General features: G+C 40.6%; 6 protein-coding genes across 7 annotated transcripts in view; 4 read left to right on the forward strand and 2 right to left on the reverse strand.

Annotated features, from left to right (window-relative positions):
• LOC148393981 (olfactory receptor 10K1-like) overlaps positions 1-1,134 on the forward strand; it is a 1,948-nt gene extending 814 nt beyond the window's left edge. The window contains exons 2-4 of the mRNA XM_088382596.1: positions 114-495; positions 808-1,035; positions 1,119-1,134. Of these exons, the coding sequence (XP_088238722.1) occupies positions 114-495; positions 808-1,035; positions 1,119-1,134 (626 nt within the window). The remainder of the gene's footprint in view (positions 1-113; positions 496-807; positions 1,036-1,118) is intronic.
• The window catches only part of LOC148393979 (olfactory receptor 11A1-like), a 24,827-nt gene extending 22,297 nt beyond the window's left edge, over positions 1-2,530 (reverse strand). The window contains exon 1 of the mRNA XM_088382182.1: positions 2,486-2,530. Within this exon, the coding sequence (XP_088238308.1) occupies positions 2,486-2,501 (16 nt within the window). The 5' untranslated portion in view covers positions 2,502-2,530. The remainder of the gene's footprint in view (positions 1-2,485) is intronic.
• Positions 2,096-5,560, forward strand: rnaseh2b (ribonuclease H2, subunit B). Its single transcript, XM_088382184.1, has 11 exons — positions 2,096-2,289; positions 2,506-2,574; positions 2,803-2,916; positions 3,016-3,092; positions 3,765-3,879; positions 3,955-4,019; positions 4,099-4,204; positions 4,537-4,618; positions 4,701-4,746; positions 4,873-4,950; positions 5,091-5,560. The coding sequence occupies exons 1-11, from the start codon at positions 2,226-2,228 to the stop codon at positions 5,199-5,201; spliced, it is 927 nt and encodes a 308-aa protein (XP_088238310.1). The 5' UTR covers positions 2,096-2,225; the 3' UTR covers positions 5,202-5,560.
• c9h13orf42 (chromosome 9 C13orf42 homolog) lies at positions 3,173-24,341 on the reverse strand. 2 transcript variants are annotated; one of them, XM_088382187.1, is made up of 13 exons: positions 23,892-24,341; positions 22,792-23,388; positions 19,400-19,437; positions 19,290-19,328; positions 18,772-18,888; positions 17,218-17,259; positions 17,025-17,139; positions 13,740-13,850; positions 11,465-13,613; positions 9,342-9,874; positions 8,691-8,835; positions 7,165-7,462; positions 3,173-5,123 (listed from the first exon to the last, which is right to left on the reverse strand). In XM_088382187.1, the coding sequence occupies exons 10-12, from the start codon at positions 9,735-9,737 to the stop codon at positions 7,224-7,226; spliced, it is 780 nt and encodes a 259-aa protein (XP_088238313.1). In that variant the 5' UTR covers positions 9,738-9,874; positions 11,465-13,613; positions 13,740-13,850; positions 17,025-17,139; positions 17,218-17,259; positions 18,772-18,888; positions 19,290-19,328; positions 19,400-19,437; positions 22,792-23,388; positions 23,892-24,341; the 3' UTR covers positions 3,173-5,123; positions 7,165-7,223. The 2 variants fall into 2 exon arrangements, with proteins under 2 accessions (XP_088238313.1, XP_088238312.1); XM_088382186.1 differs by lacking the exons at positions 11,465-13,613; positions 13,740-13,850; positions 17,025-17,139; ... (4 more) ...; positions 22,792-23,388; positions 23,892-24,341 and adding an exon at positions 10,303-10,928 and having other exon boundaries at positions 9,342-9,765.
• On the forward strand, positions 11,410-18,089 carry LOC148393984 (TLR adapter interacting with SLC15A4 on the lysosome). The gene is made up of 3 exons (XM_088382185.1): positions 11,410-12,572; positions 13,407-13,586; positions 17,243-18,089. The coding sequence occupies exon 1, from the start codon at positions 11,596-11,598 to the stop codon at positions 12,484-12,486; it is 891 nt and encodes a 296-aa protein (XP_088238311.1). The 5' UTR covers positions 11,410-11,595; the 3' UTR covers positions 12,487-12,572; positions 13,407-13,586; positions 17,243-18,089.
• nr0b1 (nuclear receptor subfamily 0, group B, member 1) lies at positions 22,434-24,413 on the forward strand. The gene is made up of 2 exons (XM_088382183.1): positions 22,434-23,316; positions 23,954-24,413. The coding sequence occupies exons 1-2, from the start codon at positions 22,611-22,613 to the stop codon at positions 24,193-24,195; spliced, it is 948 nt and encodes a 315-aa protein (XP_088238309.1). The 5' UTR covers positions 22,434-22,610; the 3' UTR covers positions 24,196-24,413.
• The last annotated feature ends 221 nt before the right edge of the window (positions 24,414-24,634 follow it).

Raw genomic sequence — 24,634 nt, forward strand, 5'->3', positions numbered from 1 at the left:
AAGCCTTAGAGAAGTTTGTTGACATGACAGCAGCTCCTAATGAGATCCATAGAGGCTGAGCAACCAACATAAAAGACTCCATGGTCCGGCGACTCCTGACCACCATTGTGCAGGACGCAGAGAGTCAGCACATGAATGGAACATGAATGGAACACACTACCTAATAAGTCTTGGTGGCTATGTAGATGTGGATAAGTACAGATATGTATACTTTATGATCTTGTTGATACTATATGTTGTCATCATCTGCTGTAATTGCACCATTATTTGCCTCATCTGGATTCACAGGAACCTTCATGAACCAATGTATATTTTCATCGCAGCTTTGTCTCTAAACTCGATTTTTTTCAGCACTGCTTTTTACCCCAAACTCATTGTGGATGTTTTGTCTCACAGGCAGAGCGTTTCTCACGCAGCTTGTATGTTGCAGTATTTAATATTTTATTCGCTAGCAGGTTCAGATTTCCTTCTGTTGGCAGCCATGGCTTATGACAGGTATGTGTCCATTTGTAAGCCTCTGCATTATAGATCTGTGATGAGCACAAGTAATGTCACCATCTTTTTGGTTTTGGCCTGGTGTTTGCCTGCCTGCCACGTGTTAGTGGCAACTGTCATCAGCGCGAAGCAAAAAATGTGCCACTTCGTGTTAGCGGGAGTCTTTTGCAATAATTCCATCCAGAAACTTCTTTGTGTGAAACCAATGTTTCTAACTGTGTGGGGTTTATTTGTTTTGACAAATATTACTATCATCCCTGTGCTGTTTATCCTCTTCACATACATAAAGATATTTATGTTGGCCTATCGTAGCTGCGGAGAAGTCCGGAAAAAAGCAACAGAGACGTGTTTACCTCACCTGATGGTTTTAATCAGCTTCTCGTGTTTGTGTGGTTTTGATGTCATCATAGCGCGATTGGAGTCAGATCTTTCAAAATCTGTGCGACTGATTATGACTCTGCAAATAGTGGTCTACAATCCTCTGTTCAATCCCATCATATATGGCGTGAAGATGAAAGAAATCTGGAAACACATCAAGAAGTTGTTGTTATTGTTTGGACGATATACAGTAAGACAAATGTCTTTGTCAAAGTAGTCTTTTTGTTGTTCCTCTCTGTGTGTAGGATTGTGCTGATCTGATGTGTGATTGTTGTTAATTGTTTTTGTAGAAATGTTCCACAGCTGAATAAAAAACATTGAGGATCATCTTCTTAACATCATGATTTCATTTTTCATTCATCACCTACAAGAGTGAAATGTATTTTAGGTTTCAGAAAACTTAATTTATCCTCAGAGGTCTTGACTTTTTAAAAATGTTATTTCTGTTCTTCTAGTGCCATTTTTTAGTGTTCATCTGATCGAATGCTTCTGTTGGTTTTCCTCCATTGCCAACTATGCAACAACAAAAAACAGGGATTTTTAGAAAAAGTATTAATCCCACATTATTTTTAAAAATAATCCTTATTATGTTTTGTATTTGCACACTGACTAAATTCTACAACCAATATTTGAAAATCTAATTTTACTCATCTAATTTCACTGTCTTTGACGAGAATGAAAGAAAGAACAAATGAATGAAAGAAAATTTATGTTGATTTGTTTAATTTACGGAAAAAAAACATTCTCCATAATATTTACAGTCTTAGCAACATTCACACATTTGATTTTAGCAATAACAATTGATCACATTTTTGTATTTTATCAAGAATACATTGTAATCAAGCACCCTCAAATATATGTTTCACCGCTTCCAGTTCATTAGTGCTTTTATTGTATTTGAGGATAAAGATGGACTTGCATTATTATTATTATTATTATTATTATTATTATTATTATTATTATTATTATTATTATTATTTGGAGCTACACTCAGAGTGCCGTGACGTCACGACCGTACATACCAAAGCATGATATAGTAGGGGGAACCAAAGTCAATACGCTGCTCGAATAGCATATGATTCTCAATTTATCCGAACGATTCACACAACACTCTTTAAAATACATCTGAATATGCAAAAAGGGATTAAGACATTGTAAAAATAGCTAACAAAAACGGGCAGAGCCTCAACTGCGGTGAACTACAGCCCCCCGTTGGTGAGGAAAAGGCGGAAGTGAGGAGAGAAGCGCCTTTTCTGAGTGCTTGTCAAAACACACAATCGCTTGTTTTGGTTTCGGTATCGTTGCGCGTTGTTTGAAACCCAGTGCAAATCAAACAGGTTCAACGTTTCACCATGCCCCCCAAAAAGAAGCGAATGCCCAACGTACAGAACAATAGCTGGGTTGTTATTGCTGCAGGTAATTGTCAGAGCAAGGTTTGCCATTGCTAGCTTAACACACGATGCGTTTGTCTGTGTAAACTACTCGTTTGCTAGCGTCATGCTAACACTCCACCACAAAGGTCTCAGAGAATTGTGTATCCCTTTTTAAAATGCCCTAATACTTAACGTCAATATGTTTGCATTTGGATAAAATGTTCATCTGTGTCACATACCTGATATTGTCTCCATGCAGACTCCGTCATAGACATCCAGGTGAAGGAGCATGACCCAACCTTTGTGAGATTACGTAATCCAGCCACAGGTAGAACTTCCGGACCACATTAATATAAACAGAAATTCACTCAAATCTTATAAATATAATGCATCCACTGATGCTACATAATTGCAAGCTTATTAATGATAGAATGAGTGCATTATTAGTTCAGGATGATTTAAAATGCATTGCATTGTTAAAAAAAAGCAGAGGGATATATGAAGTAAAAAACTAAAGTACCTTTTGGTCGACCTTTCAAAATAAATTTTACCACAGATGCAGGTTCCCTCTACATGCTGAGCGGCGGCGGTGGGAATGTGCAACTTCACGAGGTCAAAGCATTTGAAGAAGACTTTCGTTCCTGGTTTGTTGGCCAGTCAGTCCAGAGAGGTAATTGTTTTGACTGTTTGATAAAAATCCATTCATGAGCATAGAATAGAATGCCTTTGTTTGATTTATTGTTAATCAGCTGCTCCTGTTTTTACACAGATGGGAGGCTTCTGTTTGTCACACCGATGGATCCTCTTTATCTCGTTTTGCCCTATTTGATCAAATCTGCAAAAGAAGTAAGAGACCATTCACCCTATTGTGGTGATCCCTGTCTGCCGTGGCAGATTATTATTTTATGGGAATTATCAAATTTCCTTTTAAATTTAATTTATTTAATCAGAAACATTTTTATTTTCTACTATTCTTCCAACATCTAACAACAGACAATTAAATGCTCCTCCACTAGATGGCAGAACCTTTTGCGACATTTTTGTTTGGTGGCTTGCTATAAAATTATTTTCGAATGTCAAATTTGTGCTATGACTCCAATAAAGGTTTGTAATCAGCCAGGGTGCATCTACTCCAGGGGTGGTGAACCTACAGCCTACTTACCATACTTTGCAATTCTAACTAGCAAAATTGAATAAGAAGAAAACCCACAAATTCTCATAAGACCTAATAAAACATGCTCAATCATTGCACCCTACTTTTTTCATGACATCACCATTGCTTTTGCATCTCCCCGTGGTGTAGATACACCACTAGAATCTTTTACTGAGGCTGTAGTGTGATGCCCAGGATTGTTTTTTGTTGGAAACAAAGGTCATCTTGCAGTTTATTAAGCATCTCGACTGTCCTTCACTCCACACATCTGTTTCTCACTCTCTCTCCAGGCTAGCGAATCACTTCCAGTCCATAAAGACTCTATAAAAGCCTTCCTTTAATGATGTCCTCGGCTGTGTGTTTAGGGCAAGTTCCAGCCGGCGGATCAAATGGTGATGGATGAAGAGTTCCCAGCATGTAGCAGACTGCTGAGCTGCACGCGTTCCTTGGCCTCCATGCATCATGTAGCGGATGAAAAAGGTTAGCAAATCACTTGCCCGAGGTTGCTTATATTTAAAATCAGACAGAGGCCTCACATACATATTTTCTTGCTAGAGGTGGGAGGCCTCAAGTTTCACCGATATAATCAAGAAAAAACACTGGCTTGGTTAAAGAAGAAGGTATATCCTTTTTTAGAATTAGTCAATATTTAGATATAGATCACCATTGAATTGTCTTTTTTTTTTTATGTTGCTGTAGGTAGAGAAAACAGTCCTTGTGCTCAAGAAGAAGAACATCTCTGTGGGGGAGGGAGTTCAATCCTCCTCTTATATTCGAGTCAAGATGGATTCCGAGTCCAGCAACGGTAACGCCGTTTCTTTTCTTAAAATTACATTAGATGATGGCTCCTCTGAAGAAGAAGATTTAAATAAAAATGGGAAAAGGCACACTACATCACTTTATTTCAGAGGGAAATTTGTTTTCAAATCTGAATTAATTTTAGTGTCTAAGAACGGATTGTGTTCAACCTCAAATTTTCACTGTTCTGTGCTTAGATTTCTGAAGTACTTGTAGTACTCAGCAGCACCAGTAGATGGTGACAACGACCCATTTTATCTGTCACAAAGTATTCCCAACTAGTTTGTATAGTCCTGAATGTAAGACTTTTTTTTTTGTTTGATCGCCTCCACACTTCAGAGGACTACCTTGGCTACGCCCATGGCCTGATATCAGAATACATCAGCAAAGACCTGAGCAAGGAACTTCGCCAGCACTTGCAGTATGTTTGCATGCACAACTTGCCAGGCCATTATAAATATGTAAATATGAATTTAAACGAGGACTGTTTTGTTGCCACACAGGTTACCGGAGCTCACAAGTCCAAAAGAGACTGAACCACCTTCAAAGGTGCAGTATATTATACAATTTGTTGCAAAACATTGTCCTATCCTGCTTTTTTTTTTTTCCTGACAAATAAATGTAGTCCATCAACACTGTCCAAACTGTTCCAACACATTTGTTTCCGTATGCCAGAAGCGGAAACTGTCCGACAAGCCGGTGGAGGCGGGAGAAGACTATACCAAATTCAACAGCGGAGAGTTTGCTCGCAAAGTAAGCGTGGGTTATTTCGAAAGCGATGGGCTCTTCTTGAGCGACATCTCAGTCAACCTTGAGAGATTGTTCTTGTCGTTCTGGTTTGTCTGAACCCAAGGTCAAATTACATGGTCGATGTTTTCTTCATCTCTTTGCAGCCACCCAAGAAGATGACGGCCGCTCAAAAGAATCTGGCAAAGGTGGATAAGAGTGGCATGAAAACAATGTCGGCCTTCTTTAGCCCCAAAGTGAAAGAGGAAAAGAAATGATGTTTTGTTCACTTTGTGCTCGCTTTTTCTACATGGCATTTTTGGAAGAAAGCAAAGAAGAAAAACTGTGGTCAAAGTTAAAATTCAGCCATTCCCAGCCAATTTTGTTCTGATATTTACTAATTCAAACTATTGCAAACCAAAGCAGCAGACCTTACTGAAACACATCAGTCAAACTTTATGCTTTTCCCTGGTCAGTATTAAAAATATCAAGTTACAAAATAATAAATCCTTTTTTTGTTATGTTGTGACAATGTCTTGAATGAAGTTTGAATGAACTCTGACCATGCACTTGAAAAGAAAGTCCCTGGAATGTCTTTAGTTTGAACATGTACAGATTAAAATGCGGCAAACTGACATTTTGTATTTTATTATTTTTAAGAAGTGTGAAAAATTTATCAATTTACCATCTTTTAATCATGCTAACTTGATGTACATTTTCTAAAATAATTTTAATTTTACACTTCTGAGGTTCAGGACGCCACTTTTGACTTCCTGCGTAAGGTTTTTTATTTTCTTCACGTGTGTGCACGGAGGCTTCATTCCACATCCCAGAAACAATTTGATCTCAAATAAAAATTCCAATTCATCCATAGGTATGAATGTAAAATCTGTCTATTTGTGACTGACAGGAACTAGTCGAAGGTTTCAGCTCCAACTCATCTGTGACCCCATTGAAGACTACAGATGATGGATAAACAATTACCAAGGATGTTAAGAAATCTTACATAGCGTATTGAAGACTATGTTCTTTTGTTGCCTGTTGAAAGAATGATGAAATCTCCATTTAGGTGGTTCAATATTTTTGGCCAATGACAAAGCCAATGCTGCCCTTGATGATGGTGGTCTGTCCTCATTGAGCACACTTGTGTATTTTTTAATGCCTCAATGAGTTAATAAGGCTTTGAAATTTATTAGCATTGTATTTCCCAATGCTGAAAAACAGAATGTAACCCTGAATATATGCTTGAAGAGCTTCACTTGTTCGGATTAAACTTGCAAAGATGATTAGACATTCATATATCTATATTTCCTCCAACCTAAATAACAAGCAGTTTGTTCCCAAGTGTAAAGGCCTTGAACTCTCTTGGGGAAAGCAGCTCAAACAGACAAGACTAAAAACATTTGCCTTCGAGATAGTCTCGGAGCTATTGTTGTTGCGCTTTTCTTTTTGGATGCCTTTCAGAAATGCACTTGCAAAAAATCCCATTATAACTTATTTGATTTTTTTCCACTTCACAAAAGAAAATTTAATAAAAGATTCAGAGTTGCCGAATGGGAAAAATCCCTCCTATTATCAATGATGTGCTTGCTTTCATGCTTGCTTTGACACTTCACTCGGTCTAATATTCTGACATCCAATAACAAAACACTGTCAGAGCGGTTATAATCACCTCTGAAAAGCTTAAGGCTGCAGGTTTGGTTGTTTGGATGTGTCTAGGTTGAACACCAAACAAAAAACTTAGATTAAGAAAAAAAAAAGTAAAAAATGATACACTATAGTATATCATTTTCTACTTTTTCTTTTTTTACATCTTTTATAACAGAAGTTTGGAAATATTTTCTATCTCGTACAAATTGGCAGAATAGTAATTATGTGGTCATCAAAGTTTTAATTTGTGCAAATGTGACATTTGCTCCGAAGCCACTTGCATGTTTTTTTTTTATTTTTTTTATTTCATGATGCATTTTTTTTTCTGACTAGTCCTCAGAGCAATTTATTGTCCAAAAAATCCGGCCCTACATTCTCTCTAACAAATGTCCCCCCAAATACATTATCCTCAAAATAAACTCAAATTCAGGTGTCCGTCTTCAAAATTGTTACATACATTTGTATAAACTAGCAACCCATCATATCCAGCAGAGGGCGCTGTAAAGTTGTTTTCTTTGTTCTGCCCAAGACGCAACAAGTCATATGGACATAACTGTCCTCGTGCATTTTTTTTTTTTAGATTTCACTTACTTGTGTTCACGTTTGAAAACAATCCAAATGAGCATCAATCTCAAGAGTCTCCGGCATTTTCAGGAGTTTTTGGATTTGAAACGAAGTGTCTGCAAGGCGCTCTCCACCACTTTGGGCAAATGGATGGGGTTCCTCTGCAGGCGCAACCTACTGCTGGTCGACCCGCTCTTGTTTTTTTTCTTGGGGACTTTTTTGTTGGCACGGACAACAGCTTCCTCCTGCTGCCTGTTACCTGCCACCCGAGGAACCCTCAAGACCCAGTTGGAGTGGAGGTCATGTTCTGCTGAGCTGGACGCCACTGTATGGGGAGATACAGTCAACAACAATCATTATATTGTGTCCATTTCTGATTTAGTGTCACTATCAGATCATAAAGTGTGTCATTAAAAAAAAAAAGTTTAAATTAATGGTCAGGACATCCATCTAAATAAATTTACACTGAACAAAAATCTAAATGCAACATTTTTGATGAGTTGGACTCAAAGAAAGAAGACTTCTTCTATGGACACAAAAGGTCCAAATATTCGAAACATATCTCACTAAATCTGTGTAAGTGAGTTCAGACATGTTAATGAATTATTTGAATACATGCAAACTGCACAATTATTTATTAAGGCTGATATTATATATTTAAGCTCTGCAACTATTAAACTGTAAAATTAATGGTTTGCTAAGAAGTTCTATTTGACTCTTTCTTGTTCTGGTTTGTCGATGCAGGCATGAAATGCAATTTTTTTTTTACACGCTTGACATCACCACCAAGCCTGCTGCTTTGATTACACTGATAAAGACGTCATTTCTCCCACGCTGATGGCAGAACAGTGGAAATGTCAAGGTCACATTTGATTAAACACCCACAGTGAGACGATATGGAGCACTAAACAGCCACTTTAGATGAAAACCTTGCTCTACAGGACACGCATAATTCAATTTGCACCATCAGCCCTTGATTAAAATGGCATAATTTACAACACTCTCAATCCAAGACAAAGTAATTTCACTCAACCTTTTTACTCAGATATTTTATGGCGCACAGTAATTCAACATTATATACCCTGCAAAAATACATGACACCTTTCTCACAAGATATTACACAAACTTGTCATAACATTAGGTACACTTCATCGCAGACAAAAAGCAATTCTCAATTTGATGCACTTCCACACCACTCGTAATAATAATATGCAAATTGTAGTGATTGTAATAGTGAAAATTGAGACAACCCATATATTTTTAAAACAATGGTTGGATCTAATTAGATGTTGCAGACACACCTAATAAAGTGGTCAACGATTCTTTTCAAAGAAAGAAAGAGGTTGGTCATTAAGGGCCATTTTTTTAGAGCAGCATTCCTCCATGCTCATCTTTTTCAAGCTTGACATCTTTTGCAGTTTAACCACTTTTTCTACAGTGCATGCATATAAATTTGCAAGAAGACCTTGTCACCTGTCAAAAATAACCAGTCTCTCTATCAGTCATATTAATATCTACGCCATACGACAGTGATCACAGAGGGAATATATTACCTATAAAGTCCACGTCGGCGTGGCCGTCATCCAAGTAAGGTTTGCGATGAGGTTCACTGTCACAACTCGCAATCACTTCGTCTAGAAATTGCAACGTGTCCTCCACATTGGGTATGGGCGGGGCCGACGGCGTTGCTCTCGATACCTGTCAACGAGTAAAAAGTATTTTGCTTAGTACTGCGGTAGAATAGGAAGACTTTGCTTCTGTTTTGAGGTTCAGAAATTGGCTCTGACCTTCTTATGTGTGTGTGTGTGTATATATATATATTCTGGAGGAGTTGGACAATCTGCACAACTTCAGGAGGGTTAAGAAATCGCCTCATGCTCCCAGTCGTGATAATGACTCTAGCTAAAGCCAACACTTGTGGAAAATCAGTTCAAAAAGATCAAGAGGGAGGAACTTGAAATGGCCTCCACCTGGACCATCTCGTTGTTGCCCCTCTAGTTAATTCCATCAACACCAATGCAGCTGAAACTGATGTACCTGACCAAAACCTTATCAGAAAAGTCTAATTGAATTCATGCCATACTCTGATAAAAAAATAACAATAAATAATATATATATATACTGAGTCATGATTGATTATGACCTGAGCACTTATTGGATGTCGATGGTTAGTTTTGTTCTGGATTCAAAAAGTGGAAACTTACTATTTTTTTTTGCGGTGCCGGAGGTGCCACTTTCTTCTTGGAAGACACGGTGGCTTTGATATCACCTTTATTCAAGTCGCTCACACTCTTCGTGTAGCGTCGCCGCAGAGCCACCAACGCTTGCAGATACTCCAGGCAGTTCTGCTCATGGGAGTAAAGCCACACGCGGTCCTCTTGCCTGCGGTAGTAGTACAAGTTGGACTCCACGCTCACGGTGCTCTTGCTCCGTTTCAACGTGGCACCCTCAGAAGACTGGGTCCTCTCTCCCACAACCAGCATGGAGGTACTGCGGACCAACCTGACAGTGCAGGCGCTGTGGTAATCCGGCCCGAAGCCATCTTGATCTTTTTTCCCGTGATGATTGGGACGGAACACATGGTTGATCTTCCTAAACATCCCTCTTCTCTCTGAGGTCCATATTTCTCTCTCAGAAGATAAATGAAGCAAGCACTGAATTACGGCTGTCCATGAAGCTTGTTCAACCTGATCCCATCGTCAATGTTATCAGTTGCTGCTTGGCAACATCGAGGCTTCTGTAAGACAACACTATTGAGAAGCAAGCCCAGTTCAGGTGTCCTGACCCATAACAGAATAATTTTCCCTCAGGGTCTTTTAAGACCCTCAAGCATTATTTATCCCAAAAATATATAGATCAATATATTTGTGCTCATTTATTGCATTCTTTAATTATGTACTGTTATGTGAAAAAGAAATCTACAAGTTTCTTTTGTTTAGTTGAAATGAATTTCAGAAGAATTAGTACGAAACCCTGCAATTCAGTACGATTGTGGTTATGAAACATCATCCAAGCTGCAACAGCTCCTTGTTTGCACGGGAAGGTGACGTAAGCACAACCTTCATTATTAATACACTGCAGTGCCTTCTTGTGTTTCATTGGAACTTTCCTTTTTAAGATTCTTAAAAGCAGTCAAGGTGCTGTACATTTGAGAAAAAGTCTCACCAATCAGGAAAGTTAATTCATCCAAATGATCCCATTTAGCTTTTGAATGATGCAGATTTGACCTTATACGCTCAAGCGCAAAATGATTTCTCAAAGGAAACGTCCCCTTGTGGTTACATTACAAAAGTTTCACTTCTGCCTGGCTAACGAAGACACAACCCGTAAATCATGAGTGAATAGCCCTCAGGTGTTATTTGAAATAACTATTTTTTTGTGGCACTATGAGTATACAATTAAATCAGTGAATGAACATTTAAGATCATGCTTTCATTTGATTATTTGATCAATGTATAATTTCTTTTAAAAAATGCAATAAACATCTCCACGAGTGCCAAAAAAAGAAAAACCCCTTGCAATTAAATGGATGCGATAATGAGATTAAAACATCTGAATACGTTAAATGGAATTTTTCACAGTAATTAAAATTGCTTCTAAATGTGCTGATCAAATGATTTGAAATGAAACAGTCATATTAGACAGGGAATAAAATATAATATGTCCCCAATTCCACTGAAGTTAGAATATGTAAAATGTAAATATAGAAATATAAAAAATAATAGCAACTTAAAATAAATAATGCTAAGAATACCAACATTTTATGAAAATAGAAGTTGCATATTATTCTATTCTATTATACAATACATTTAATAAATAGATTTTTTTTTTCTTTTCAGTAAAGCTGGGAGCAATCCAGAAATGAAACATTAAATTCTTTGTTTTAACAAGAGATAGGGTGAAGTTTATACTAACGTTATTTCATGAAAATACAATCATGAAGGGTTAATATTGTCTCCTGACATAAAGTGTACTGCTTGAGCTAAAAAAGAATAAATAATAATAATAATAATGATAAAAACATTTGTGTTCCTGGAAAATAATCCAACTGTGTTTTATTTATATATATTTTTTCTTCTTGGACAGCAGTGATTTTCCATGGAAACAACCTGATTTTACTTTCTTGTAATTAAACTCATTTGTTAGTTGATGTGTTGAATCAAGTCCAGTCCTCTCATTTAAATTCCCCAGAAAATTTTGAAGTGGTAATAAATACCGCCAGCTGCAGCTGTGATTATTAAGAAAGGGGAAGAGTAATTGTCAAAAAAAAAAAATCTCGCTTCCCCTCAAGGTGGATGCATAGAACAAAGCAGACTATTAGACTCACCATTTGCTTCATGGTATGGTATAAGAAAGGTTTCCTTCTCCTCATCTTTTTTTTTTTTTTTGGTAGACAGTTCCTGATCTTTTTCAAATTCCATCATTGAGGAAATTGCCACCCACTGAGGCATTGCAGGGATGCTTTGTGAAGCGAAATTGCTGAGCATGGCCTACGAAGAAGCAGAAGAATCGTGCCACCCGCAGAGCGAGAGGCAGGAGAGTACTGTCGGATCTTCTTCCCGCTCTACAGGCGGCATTGTGCATCGTCATCACAATCCGTCAGAGCAGGAGGGGGGCACGGTCGGCGAGAATCCTCCAGAATTCTCCCAGCGGGAGTCTTTGGATCTGTACAAACCAGTCAGAGAGAACTCACCGGGAATCCAGATCGTTTCTCCTCGCCTGGGAGGCGACGCCACCTTCCTGGTTCCATCCTTCTGTCAGAGCATCTGCCAGAACTACAGCGACCTCCACATCGGAGGAGACCAGGTTCTCCCCCTGTCGGCCGACAATTTGGATCAGGTGCACGCCGACACCCAGTCGGTGGGTCCCTTCTTGCAGTCCTGTGACGTCCCCCCACCTGGAGAAGACTCCCCTCCGAGACGAGCTACACAGATTGGGCTCCTGCTGTCTCTCAGGGGAGGCTCCAACCACTGGAGACAAGGAAGTGGTCGAGATCGGAGCTTTTTCTCCCAAGGCCGTGAGGGACCCTTCACCAACTCCCTCCTGAACGGCTACCTGGAACAGAAGCTTCTGGACCTGTACCAGCAGTACATGATGGAGAACATGGCCAGGAATTCAGGCCCTGTCTGCCCCCTACTGGCCTCAGAGATGGTCCTGTCCAGCCTGGACCAGATCACCTTGCAGCTGAGCCGGGATGGGAATCTGGAGGCGGGCATGGCCAAGGACATGGTGATGTCATGTCTGCTGAGGGTGGCTGGTGAAGCTGAGTCCAGCGAGATCAGCACACCTTTCCTGCAGATCTCCAGTGACGGATCCAAGGAGCTCTTCAAGCAGGACAAGGAGCAATGACACTTAGTAGACTAAGCCATCCGTTTGTATTCCTATCCTGCCATTTTGCTCGCCTTGCAAACATCTTGTGAGCAAACTCAGATGAGGTGAGTCGTGATGTTAGCAACCTGAGCCTATGGGAACTTAGACATCACTTTAACCCAACAGCAGGTGGCGTTATTCTGCGCAGTTCTTATTCTACAAAGTGATGTTAATCAGAATACTGTGTTAAGACTGGTACTTAGAACATATTAAGAAGAAGGTTTTTGACTTCCGCTTTCAATTGTTGAACATTAAAATGTTAAGTTGTGTCTGTTATGATTATATTTTTTCCAAAAGAAGCAGTTATTTTGAAATTGTCTGAGAAGGGTGGAATTTTTTTTGGGTGGAGTTGGGTAAACTAAACATTCTGCAACTGATTTCATGTTTCATGTTCTTACTGTGAGTTTTGTTTACCTGCTTAACATATTTTGGCCACTTCCTCAGAAGAAGACCAAACAAAACTCACCCTTGTATCTTTGAATAAAATGTTTCCATGCTTGTTTGATATCAAAAGGAATAAAGCAATCCCAGAGAAAAAAGAAAAAAAAGATCCAAACTTGTTTTGAACAATGTCATTTCCATTTGATACTTATTTCAAGGCCATTTTAGTTTTAATAATACAATGTTGCAATTTGGTGAGATAAACAACTGCATGAGCAAGTATGATATCCTCAAATGATCAAACAGATTTGGCAAAATATGCTCAACACGAATTGCACACAAGTTAGTGAATATGTTCGATATCACAATCAAGGCTGGCTTGATAGAATGTTTCACATTCGTGCTCCAGCATGGACGAGACAAAGATTAGCTCATCATGCTGTGGCACTTGTGTGATTTGCAGACCAGCTGAGTGCAGACTCACCACGTTATTTTTCTACCTTTCCTCCCATTCAAAGGAAGGCGGTGGAGTTCGGTGCACTCGCGACCTTCCTCCACGGGTCTTGTTCAAACACAACAGCAGCAGGAGGAAACGGCATGTTTAGAGAGCTGAGCGCTGGCCGCCGGCTGTTGGAAATCTGGGAAGTGTCAAGGCCACAGAGAAACTCGTGGCTGCCTTTCTTCTCCAAACATTCCAGGTACACACGAAAATAGCTCATCCTGTCCTAAAAAATAACCATTTCTATTGTGCTTAAGCAGTAATCGCAACTCAATCATTTTATTTATAAAGTACTTTAAAAATAACCACATTTGGAATAAAGTGATGTGCATGTGTGGGATTTCACTCTCACCCATGACGGAACTTCACGTACGTCCAAGAGGAGGTGTGGTCCAAGTGGGCCGGTTTCCATTCCTCCGTCGAGACAGATGACAGCCGTTTGTGGTTATGTTAGGTGCTGATACTAAAAAAACAAAACAACAAAAAAAAGTCAAGTCATGAACTTAGTAAAAGTACCAGCTAAAAGCAAAAAAAGAAAATTGATATTTTCAGGCCAGACAATCAAATATATGTATTTATTTCATTAATATTGCATTTATATAACGAGTTAATAGTATACCGCTAACCCTAATCTTAAAATAAACAACCTGAATGTGCATTTTTCCATCCATCCATCCATCCATCCATCCATCCATCCATCCATCCATCCATCCATCCATCCATCCATCCATCCATCCATCCATCCATCCATCCATCCATCCATCCATCCATCCATCCATCCATCCATCCATCCATCCATCCATCCATCCATCCATCCATCCATCCATCCATCCATCCATCCATCCATCCATCCATCCATCCATCCATCCATCCATCCATCCTGTCTGTCTGCACGATTAATAAAAACCATATACATCCCGTTTTAAAAAAAAAAAAGCTTGTCTAATGCAATGAAATCACAGAGGAGGTTGAAGCTTTTCAGCGCGTCTCTAAAGCACTTTTTTCTGCTCACAAAGAGCTTTTAACATGTGGGCTGACGGAGACAAGGTCATGTGATTTCATATCAAACCCAAGGTCCTCGCCACTCTTGCCATTGTGGCTTTAACGCCGCAGCCGCGTCGCCTTTATTCAAAAAAAGCTTTTAGTGCGTTGCCTTGTAAAAGCAGCACAATCATAACCTATTTACTCCTATATTTCCATTTTATTTTTCCCCTTGCTGATATTTCCAAAACAATTTCAAGGCCTAAAACAACAGTCTAAAACTCTTTATAGGATTAGCCATGCACACAATATTGATGCGAACAATGATTGGTTTGTGGCTGCAGCCTTGAGGCACGTATGTTATTCCAGATTACGCCTGACATGTTCAACTTGAACGTTTAATGAGAGCTCCGTTGCCATGGAGGGAACATTTCCTGGTCAGTTAGCCCCTCGAGGCTGCACGAGAGCCCGGCGACCTTGGCGGCAATCCCCTCCCACCACCCCAAGCACATGACCCTGCGAGGCGAGCAAGAGTCATGTGATAATGAGCACGCTCGCCATACGGATGCACACGGGTGACCCCATTTTTTATCCCCTTGCGGTATACACCTGCTTTTAATCTGTCCGATAACTAAATTCAGATTCTTCTTAAGTGTGAAAGCGCAAATCAGGGCCAACTTCACTTTTTACCTTCCCGCATTGAGCGCTGTCTCTTTTATGTCACTGCAAGGTTAGACTATTTGCTTCCACATGGCAGAAGGTTACTTTTCCATTGCTAGATTCATATTCTTAGCGCGACTGGCTATTATCAATACTAACCATTTGTAGCGCCAAAAGCACTATTCCTAGTACCTTGCAAAATACTCTCTGCATATTTGGAGTTAAAGTTGGGTAATAAGGCGTTACGTGAAAATAATGTCCCAAAAGTAGCCCATGGTCACACATGAGCAGTGAACGTTAATTTTCGACACAAACTCGTTCAAATTTTACGTTGTGTATGGTTAAAAAAATTAAAAGTTCATAGTTATTTTCTTTTCCCCAATCAAAAAAAAACAAAGGTTGCTGCAAGCCGTTATTTTCTAGCATACCGGCATTTTCTCATTGTTTTCACCAATTCCATTCACTAATGGAATATCTATATAATGGATTTAATATTTAGATGCTGCTATCACCAGACAATCTCAAATACAAGAGAAAATTGCTAAAATTATCTTTTTCTTTTCATGAATTGGAACTAAAAGCACGACTGTGGTTCAGAATGTCCAAACACAAACAATCTGCTGTAGGTGCCAGAAACTAAGGCTGCACAAATGAAGTACAAATTTAAAGTAACATTATATTTTTCCATTTTTTCTTGTTTGTCCAAAGAACCAGAAAACATTCGGGACATAAAAGTGCAAAAGCTGCAAAGCCCAAATAAATTACAAAAACAATAAAAAACTATTATAAATGGATGAGGAGAGATGGACGAAGACGGAAGAGTGCCCAGGTTGCAAATGAAGGACCAACCGGTTGATCAAGTACCCAAAAATACAATCATAACTATTCTAACATATGCCTTGTTTTTTCAAAACATTACAATCTCCTTTACCGATGGATCAGGTCCTTCAAGAGCACAATAATCTTGAGAAGCAAACAATCCGCTTTCGCATCTATTGGTGAATAAATCGACTGAAAGGAAACGCAGTTTTCTCCTCCCATTTAGATCTGCTTCAATTCCAAGAACCGTCTCACAGTTCCAAGAACACACTTGCGCTCTGCACCATAAGTCAAGATGACTCACTGAGATTTGAAGGACAAACCAAAAAAAACCCATGACTTCCATTCATAAAGACAACTTTATTTATCCTCCCCTGTGATGTTATTTGGAAAATAAACTTGTCACGCTCCTTTTATTCCCTTTATTTCCATTGTAAAAATATGAATCTCGCCTCACCTTGGTCTGTCAACACGAAACACCGCCCTCCTCATGTAGCCTCCTCCCTTGTTTTTTTTTTTTTTTTGGCAGCCGACGCTGTTATTACTGTCGTAATTTAGCTCCCTATGCAAACATGACCCCGTCCTCCAAATATTCAAACGGTAGTCACAGCGAGGCCAGTAAAGAGGAAGATAAGAGGGACATAAATTATCGCTCCCCTCCTCCTCCATGTTTTTTTGCGAGTGTCTGATGGTTATCGTAGACAAGCACTGTTATATCACACGGTGATATATTTGGGAGCAATGAATAAAGCAGGAAGGACAGAGACAGAAGGGGCAAACAAGTAAATGGAATATGCAGATATGTACTGTGCAGGAGGCCGCAATCTACATTTTAATTGGCGCCATGTCTGAAACTCATTTTTATGACTCCGCCCCTGAATGAGTACAGGTAAGTCTTTTGTGATTTAGTGTAGCATCACCATGCGGTAAGCGAACAAAGGAGGAAAATAAAAGTGTGGAGCTGAGGATTGTGTGCAGCCTATCAAAGTGCCACTGTGGGGCTTATTGCGCTATGGATTCAACTCATGAGTTTGACCTTGGCACACACACACACACACACATACACACACATACGTGCAGCCTGGGGTTCTACTCAACCTTGACTAATTAGCTAGCGTCCCCGTAGCATATGTTCACCACAGAGTTGATCAAGGACGTTACATCTGCAGTGTCCCACCTCTGTTCTGCAGTTTTGTGAGCTGTACTGACAAGTCCAGGTTTAAACAGTGCTTGGAGAGCAGAACATGGTAAAACACGGTCCATAGTTTCTGATTGGCCCGCACGGTGACCATCTAGGAAAATTAAATATGCGGTGCTTAGAGTTAACACCACAATACACTAGTTTGGGCTCATCTTGATGCATGACCTACCTTCATGCTTCCTCTTATTGGTCAGGCAAACTGCAGATGGACCTGGACACACAAGCAACATCAGATTGGATAAGAAACGTTGGTGCACAGCCATTTCTAGATCACTCCAGTGATGTTTCATTGCATTCAAGTAACTCAACGATACTCAGAGTCGTCCTGAAGACACTCTTGTGGTCTTGGCAATGATATCTCTACATTTCTGCCATCTTCTTTCCCACAATCCTGACAGCACGATGCTTGACTGTATGGTCAGATGATGAGCAGTGCCTAGTTTCCTCCCGCCCTTGTTAGCATTGATTTGATCGTTTTTCTGCTTGGCTGACTAATTCATCCTAGTGTTCATAAATCAATATTGTTATTCTTCACCAGTTGTTGGGTTTTCAAGTTTACTGCATTTGAGGAGCATATCAATGAGTACACCACTACATCTGCCGCTTTGTTTGCTGCGAGCCCGCCACGTGACCTTGTGCAGAGCAAAGCGACCTTGAACGCCACACTGTTACCAAACGAGGCAAACAGACATCTGGTGAGGGATCCGCAATGGAAGTAAACAACATGTCATACTATGTTTCATATTTGTGTAACTATAGCACAAAGATTAGATCTTTGTTGGAACAATGCCACGTTTATCACTCCATTAAATTATGATTAATAATAGAAACATGCGTTTGTAGGATGAGCAGTCGAGCTGAGTGTGTGGCTGTTTTTGCCAAATCATGTCCTCCTACAACTTAAACGGATCAAGTGTGGTAAAGGAAGCATTTCTAGAAAACTATTCGAGGTTCCCAGTCCAGTCTCAAATATAGAAAAAGACTTTTGATAATCACATTCAGTCAGGCAAGAGGACTGCTATGGCATCAAGTTAGATTTTTTTTTGGGTCAAAGGGACAAATATAGCGAGAGAAAATTTTATTATGTGTACAAATATCATACATGATTATTTTAAGTGTGTTTTAAAAATTGACTTTTTTAATTTTCACGTTTTAATTACTGAAGTTTCTATATGGGAGCGGTACCTAATGCAATGGCCGAATAGGAAATTTTTATCATTACAATCAATTAAATTTTCCTGATTGATATGATTTTGGCGTTTGTTTCTTTTTTTCCAATGCTTTTTCAGTGACAAAAAACTATAAATGTTTTTTTTTCCCCAATGCCTTTTCAGTGACAAAAAAGATGAAAACTATGGAAAAAAAAACGTAATTAAAAAGTTCAAAAAAGTTGCTATTTATTCAGCTGGTCTTCTCTAATGCACGAACACATTTTCAGTGCTGTAAGTCGCTGACAAGTCCTTGGAGAGTGCAGTATTCAATTTGTAACTATTATGGAGACAAGGACACGCTCCTTTATGTCGGCCGCTGCGATGAGAGAAAATGGAGGCAGTCGCCATGGCAACCGCCAGAAGAGCGCCCAACAAATCAACAAACAATGCTCCGCAAGACTTTTTGCAGGAGGAGCCGTTTAATGCAAAGCCTTGAATCATACAAAGTTGTCCTCTTATGCTGCCTTTGAGTGCTTGTGGGTGTCAAAGCTGAAGGAAACAAAAAGTAAAACCTTGTGCTCTTCTCCAAGGCCGAGCCGCCGGGAACGTGCCAGGGAGCCGTCGTCTTTTTGGTCACGCTGACCTCTCGATTTCACGAGTGAGGTCACACCTTCCAGAAACACTGAGTGCTGCAAAAGCATGCAAGGAAAAAAAAACAATTCAGGGGCCCTGTGGCGGGAATTCACACAAGCAGTAAAAAAAAACACTTTTTTGCTGACTTTTTGACCAAAAAATGGCCCATTTCAATTCATCGACTAACTCACTGAACTAAGCAAGCGAACTTTTTGGCCACGTGCCACTTCTGGGTGACATCATAGGTGGTGAGGAGGAGCAACACTTTCCTACTACAGTGGAACCTCTAACTTTGAATTCTAAACATTCCTCCCTGAGGAAATCATGGAAATAATCAACTCCCAGAGTTCAAACCGTGGCTATCTACACTGAAAAAAAAAGGTGAATTTACTCAATTCTATTTCATCAAGTGGTTGCACAAAATAAACTCAGATACATATGAGTTTGTCAAACTGACCAAAATATGTACACGTTGCAGTTTCTCCCACTTCACTCCCTATTGTCAAAATAGATTTAGCTTTCGACAACCTAGCAGATACAATTAGCAAAACGATTTCAGCTTCTTACCAGCCAGACATGGGACTCGGGCTTCGTTTTCTTCCGCTCTGTAACACACAATGTGATCTCAGTCATAAAAATCTAAATCAATAACACCTCAACCACACACATAAATCACATGAGGAAATTGGAAAAACAAAGGCAGGAATAAAGAGTTCTGAACGTTATATCAGTCATCAAGTGTTGGGAGTAAAAGCACAAAGAGTTAAAAAAAAACAGAATATTCGGTCATGGATCGGATGGAGCAGGGTTAATCGGAGAAAACAAAAACAGGCAAACCGACATGACTTAACAAATTAATTAGAGGACTAACTGACAAGGACATGAAGACATTAAACGGCAAAAGACAACAACACATAACAACCCGACCGGCGTGAGGGGCAGACAGGATTTATATACACGACAGGTAACAAGAGGCAGGTGAGAAGAATCCAACTCATCACGGGCACACAGGAGGGGAGGGGCGAGCACACAGACAGAAACCATGACAACAAACACCTAACGGATCGGCTGGGGACGAGACGTGACGTATTCAAATACGTGTACTTCTTGATTTCCCACCACAAGCCTTTCGGGCTGCAACGAACAATGCAAAGCCACCAGTGGGCTAACGTGACGAGCTCAAAGTAGACTTGCCCCCATGCAGGGACGCAAGTCGAAAGTATTGTGGATGTGCGACGGCGTGTTTGCAACAAGACATCATGTCATCTCTCCTTGAGACGGGAGCGTTTTTATAAGCGCTGCCGGCTGGGCCTTGAGCGCGGCAAGAGAGGAACTAAGTGAAGGCTGTTTATCCCGCGGCGGCCTTGATATAAACATGTGAAAGAAGCTCGCCGCTTTCTCTCGTCTGCTCAATCAATACAGTTCAACAATGCGGTGCCGAACACCTCTGCAAAACAATTTTTTTTTTTCAGACTAACACTTCATTCACAGGGTCGACCTTCGAGCTGACGCAGAGGTCATGCTTGTGAATGTTGTGCCTTTGTTTTGTGTCTGCTTTACAAAAGGCAACAAAGGTTGATTCGAGTGCCGGGCCACATGCTGTGCTTCAACTGTTCGCTGTAACTTTGACTTTTCGTCTTTGATTTTTTTCGACGAGAAAACTTCTCAAAACTACGACTTGTCAACACCTTTCCATTTGGGGAACTGAGTAGAGGTGTCAAATCCATGTTCAGTTAATTCGAGCCTTTTTACTCTCTTGCAATCAAAGTCAGAAATTTCTGAAGTGGGCTGTGTTATTTCAGGTTCGCACTTACTGACAATCTGGCCGAATCTTTTTAAGATGATCCTAAATGTTGGGTATGTTAAGTGGGGTGCACACTTACGGTGTCAAAATCGATGATCAAATTAATCGCCTAATATTTTAATACTCGAGTAAACATTTAGTCATTTCTTTAACTAAAGACTTTCCGAATCTTCTGATTCCAGCCTCTCAAAAGTAAGAATTCATTTTTCTCTAGTCCTTCATAAAAGCAGACTGATTTATCTTTTGTGTTTCATCCAAATGTGACATCTGCTTTTACTTTGGAAAACAATGACCATCAATACTATTTACCCTTCAATTGTAACTGGCCCAATCCTTCTTTTCCCCTCAAGATGAATCAGCAATCAATTTTACACAATTGATTAAAACGATTTAAGATCATCGATTATTACAGTCATACCTCCAGTCTTTATTTACTCACAGGGTTCAGGTAGCAGTTGACCTTTGACTGCTCCCCTCTAAGGAACAATTAGGCTTAAGTGCTAATTTATCTGCTTTATCCAGACCTGTCTTTTCCAAGCCTATACCCCCCCCCTTCCTTCCTCTCCTCCTGCAGCTCCTCATTCCTCTTTAGTGACAAAAGCAAGGCGAGCACTGAGTCATGACATCATAATTCAGCTCCTGTTTTCTCCGTTAAATCAATATCACCATGTCCGAGTCAAGGTTGTACGCTGGCCTTCACAGCTCGCCTCTTCCAGCTTCTTTCTTCTGGAAAATCATATAAATTGTCCCTAAAATAATTAAGCCTTCAGATCTGTCACTGCCCTATATTTTTGGGGGGACAGGGAGGAACCTTATAAACAACACTGACCAGGGTAGAACTGACTGAGATTTTAAGGGTTTACCTCTAAGGACGTATTTTTAAGGACTTGGCATTAAGAACAGTTTTATGAGCTGAGCTTTAAGTACTTGTCTTTGAAGACTTGTTAAATTCAAGAACTTGTTTTTAAGTACTTGATTTGAAGGACTTGGTTTTAAGAACTTGGGTTCCAAAACAAAGAACTACTTTTGGGGCTTTTTAAGAAGTTAGATTTAAGGCCTTGTGTGTAAGAACTTTATTCCAAATCCTATTCTTTGAGAAATTAAAGATCTTCCTTTGTACTCAAAGCTTTAATAACATCTCTTTGAAACTTGCCTTTAGGGACTATTCTTTGAAACTTTGCTTTAAAATGCATCTGTAAGGATTCAGCTTCATGGATTAGTAAAAGTATTAAAGACTTTTCTTTCGCTTGTCTTTAAGAATCGAGTTTTAACCCTGTTCCTCGAGGGTAGGTGTCCTGCATGTTTTATATGTTGCGGCAGGGAGACGTAAAGCATGCAAGACACCGAACCTCGAGGAACAGAGTTGCGAATCCCCGCTTTAAGGATTCCTCCTCGACCACTTGTATTTAAGGATGTAGTTGTCTTTAAAAAGTTGTCTTTTATGGACTTCTCACTGGCCACTCATAAATTAAAGGTTGTTTGAGAGCTAGGTGGTCTTCGTGGCAGCCAAGAAGGATGGAGGCAAGATGATGGACCACAGTGAAAGTTCATCATGAAAAAAAAAAAAAGTTGAATGGAGACATGACATGTCCATCAGCTTGATGAGCTTCAATATGGATTTTAGGAAGTCTTCAATTGATCATGGATACATTTTACAATTTTGGCAGCACCTTCACCATTTTGCTTTGGGTTAAATGACTGAGCAGCCCTTGATTTAATACGCGTACCTTTGCCGATAGCGAGAGAGCGAAAGAGAGCGCAAGGGAGGTGCCTTGCGCTTATGGGAGGCGGAAAGAGCAACGGGTATGACTAGAGGAAGAAAAAAAACAGGAGAAAGTGCAGGCACACGGGAGCTCCCCCCCTACACAGCGCGTCGCCCTTCGCTCGGAGGCTATCTGGAGCTCCAAACAAAACAGCCTCTCCTCCGCACTGACCCCCGGCCCAGGGACGCGCCGTGCTCTCCAGCCAGCGGTCATGGCCACGACGCTGGAGGGCTGCCGCTGTCGGGGTGCGAACCTCCGCGGCAACAGCAGAAGCAACTGCAGTAGCGGCAGCCACAGCCACAGCAGCAACAGTAACAGCAGCAGCATCCTTTACAGCATTCTTAAGAGTGACAGAGAGGAACAGCAACAACACGAAACGCTACATAACTTACTCCACAGGACCTCCTCCTCTTCCTCGTCCGCCTCTTCTGGAGCCTCCGGGCCGGCGTGGCGACATCAGGAGCAGCAACAGCAGTGTTCCTGCGGGACAACGCGGCGCCGCGGGGTCCTGCGCTCCCCGCAGGTGACGTGCAAAGCAGCCTCCGCCATCCTGGTCAAGACGCTGAGATTCGTCAAGAACGTGCCGTGCTTCAGGGAGCTGCCCGAGGATGAGCAGGTGGTCCTGATCCGGAGCGGCTGGGCGCCCCTGTTGGTGCTCGGCTTGGCCCAGGACCGCGTGGACTTTGAGACCACGGAGACTGTGGAGCCGAGCATGCTGCAGAGGATTCTCACTGGGGCACCCCAAAGTCAGAGCGAATCAGCGCCGGTGACTGTGGCCGACCCAAGTCGAGGGGCTGGAGCCGGCGTGTCGTTGGCCGACATCGAAACCATTAAAGGCTTCTTGAAGAAGTGCTGGAGTGTTGACATCAGCACCAAGGAGTACGCCTATCTGAAGGGAGCCGTGCTCTTCAACCCGGGTAGGTCCGTCAGCCCCTTGGGGATCAAAACTTGGGGCAGCCCAAAGAAATAACGGTCGCTCGTGTAGTCACCTGGAAGTTCATGTCAAAAGTATTGTTAGAGTAATCGTAATTTCAGCTACACATTTACTCACATTTTAAAAGCAGCAGCAAAATACATAATGTAGGAATTCTAAATGCATTTTTATTTTATTATAAATATATTTCATTTCTTACACTTCTAAAACTAAACTTTTCAAATCAACACTGGGGCAGCAGATACCAGGAACATCTGACATCCCCGTGCACAAGTTAAAATAGATCTATATATTTTTCAATGTTACCAAAACTTTTTTTTTTTTTAGAACTTAAGTGGTCACGTAATATTTTAATTATAAAAAAATACATAAATGATTAAAAAAAAACTTTCAGTTATAGGGAATGGTCCACATTTTATTAGATTTTTTTTATGCTAAGGATTTTTTAAAAATCTGTTAGTTATTTGAAAAAAAGTCTATTTCATCATATAAAGTAAATATGTTAATGTTTCACTGTATTATCAAGAGTTCTTTAGAATTCGTTTATTTTCATCATACTGGAATTTGGTTCCGCCACTTAACGTTGCCTTTCCTCCATCTCATCCTAAATGTCTTTTTAGATCTGGAGGGTCTCCGCTGCCTGCCGTACATTCAGTCGCTACGGCGCGAGGCCCACCAGGCCCTCAATGAGCACGTCCGACTGATCCATCGCGAGGACGCCACACGCTTCGCCAAACTACTCATCGCCCTGTCCATGCTGAGGTCCATCAGCCCATCGGTGGTGGCCCAGCTCTTCTTCAAGCCCATCATCGGGAGCGTCAATATTGAGGAGGTGCTCATGGAGATGTTCTACGGGAAATAAGGACCCCTTGCCCCCTCCACGCACCACTCCAAGGCCTCTACTACAGGTGACCCTCCATCTGCCCGATGGACTGAAAAGCTCTTAATGGACAAGTGAGAAGAACTTCCAAAAAAGGCGTGTGTGAATGCTTTGTTATGTCAAAAAAAAGCCGCTGTAATTCATTGCTTAACTTATTTGTTTTATAAACTATTTTTCTAAAATAAACTCCCTCAAGTGTTGCTCTTCAGCGCTTTTATTGACACACTTTCCACAGGGTCAGCTGACCTCCGTGTTACATGAACATGCAGATAAACGGCTGACAAAACTCACACGGTTACCTTCAGCGAATTTAGGCCAGACAGATTTGGGCCAGCAGCTTGTTTACGTTTTGATAAAACTCCAATGTGACAAATGTAAGCCTGTTTTTGTTTAACTGGAATAAATTGTTTCTGAGCCATAA

This window comes from Syngnathus floridae, chromosome 8 (assembly GCF_059516105.1).
Source record: "Syngnathus floridae isolate MCC-2025c chromosome 8, RoL_Sflo_1.0, whole genome shotgun sequence".
NCBI lineage: Eukaryota > Metazoa > Chordata > Actinopteri > Syngnathiformes > Syngnathidae > Syngnathus > Syngnathus floridae.

Coding starts and splice junctions, on each gene's coding strand:
- c9h13orf42 (XM_088382187.1), bottom strand. CDS start 9,737: ATGTTTAGGAAGATCAACCATGTGTTCCGTCCCAATCATCACGGGAAA. Junction 8,836..9,341: donor CGGCACCGCAAAAAAAAATA/GTAAGTTTCCAC, acceptor ACTCGTTGACAG/GTATCGAGAGCAACGCCGTC. Junction 7,463..8,690: donor CGCCGACGTGGACTTTATAG/GTAATATATTCC, acceptor CTCCCCATACAG/TGGCGTCCAGCTCAGCAGAA.
- LOC148393984 (XM_088382185.1), top strand. CDS start 11,596: ATGCTTTGTGAAGCGAAATTGCTGAGCATGGCCTACGAAGAAGCAGAA.
- nr0b1 (XM_088382183.1), top strand. CDS start 22,611: ATGGCCACGACGCTGGAGGGCTGCCGCTGTCGGGGTGCGAACCTCCGC. Junction 23,317..23,953: donor AGCCGTGCTCTTCAACCCGG/GTAGGTCCGTCA, acceptor ATGTCTTTTTAG/ATCTGGAGGGTCTCCGCTGC.
- rnaseh2b (XM_088382184.1), top strand. CDS start 2,226: ATGCCCCCCAAAAAGAAGCGAATGCCCAACGTACAGAACAATAGCTGG. Junction 2,917..3,015: donor TGGCCAGTCAGTCCAGAGAG/GTAATTGTTTTG, acceptor GTTTTTACACAG/ATGGGAGGCTTCTGTTTGTC. Junction 4,747..4,872: donor AGACTGAACCACCTTCAAAG/GTGCAGTATATT, acceptor TCCGTATGCCAG/AAGCGGAAACTGTCCGACAA.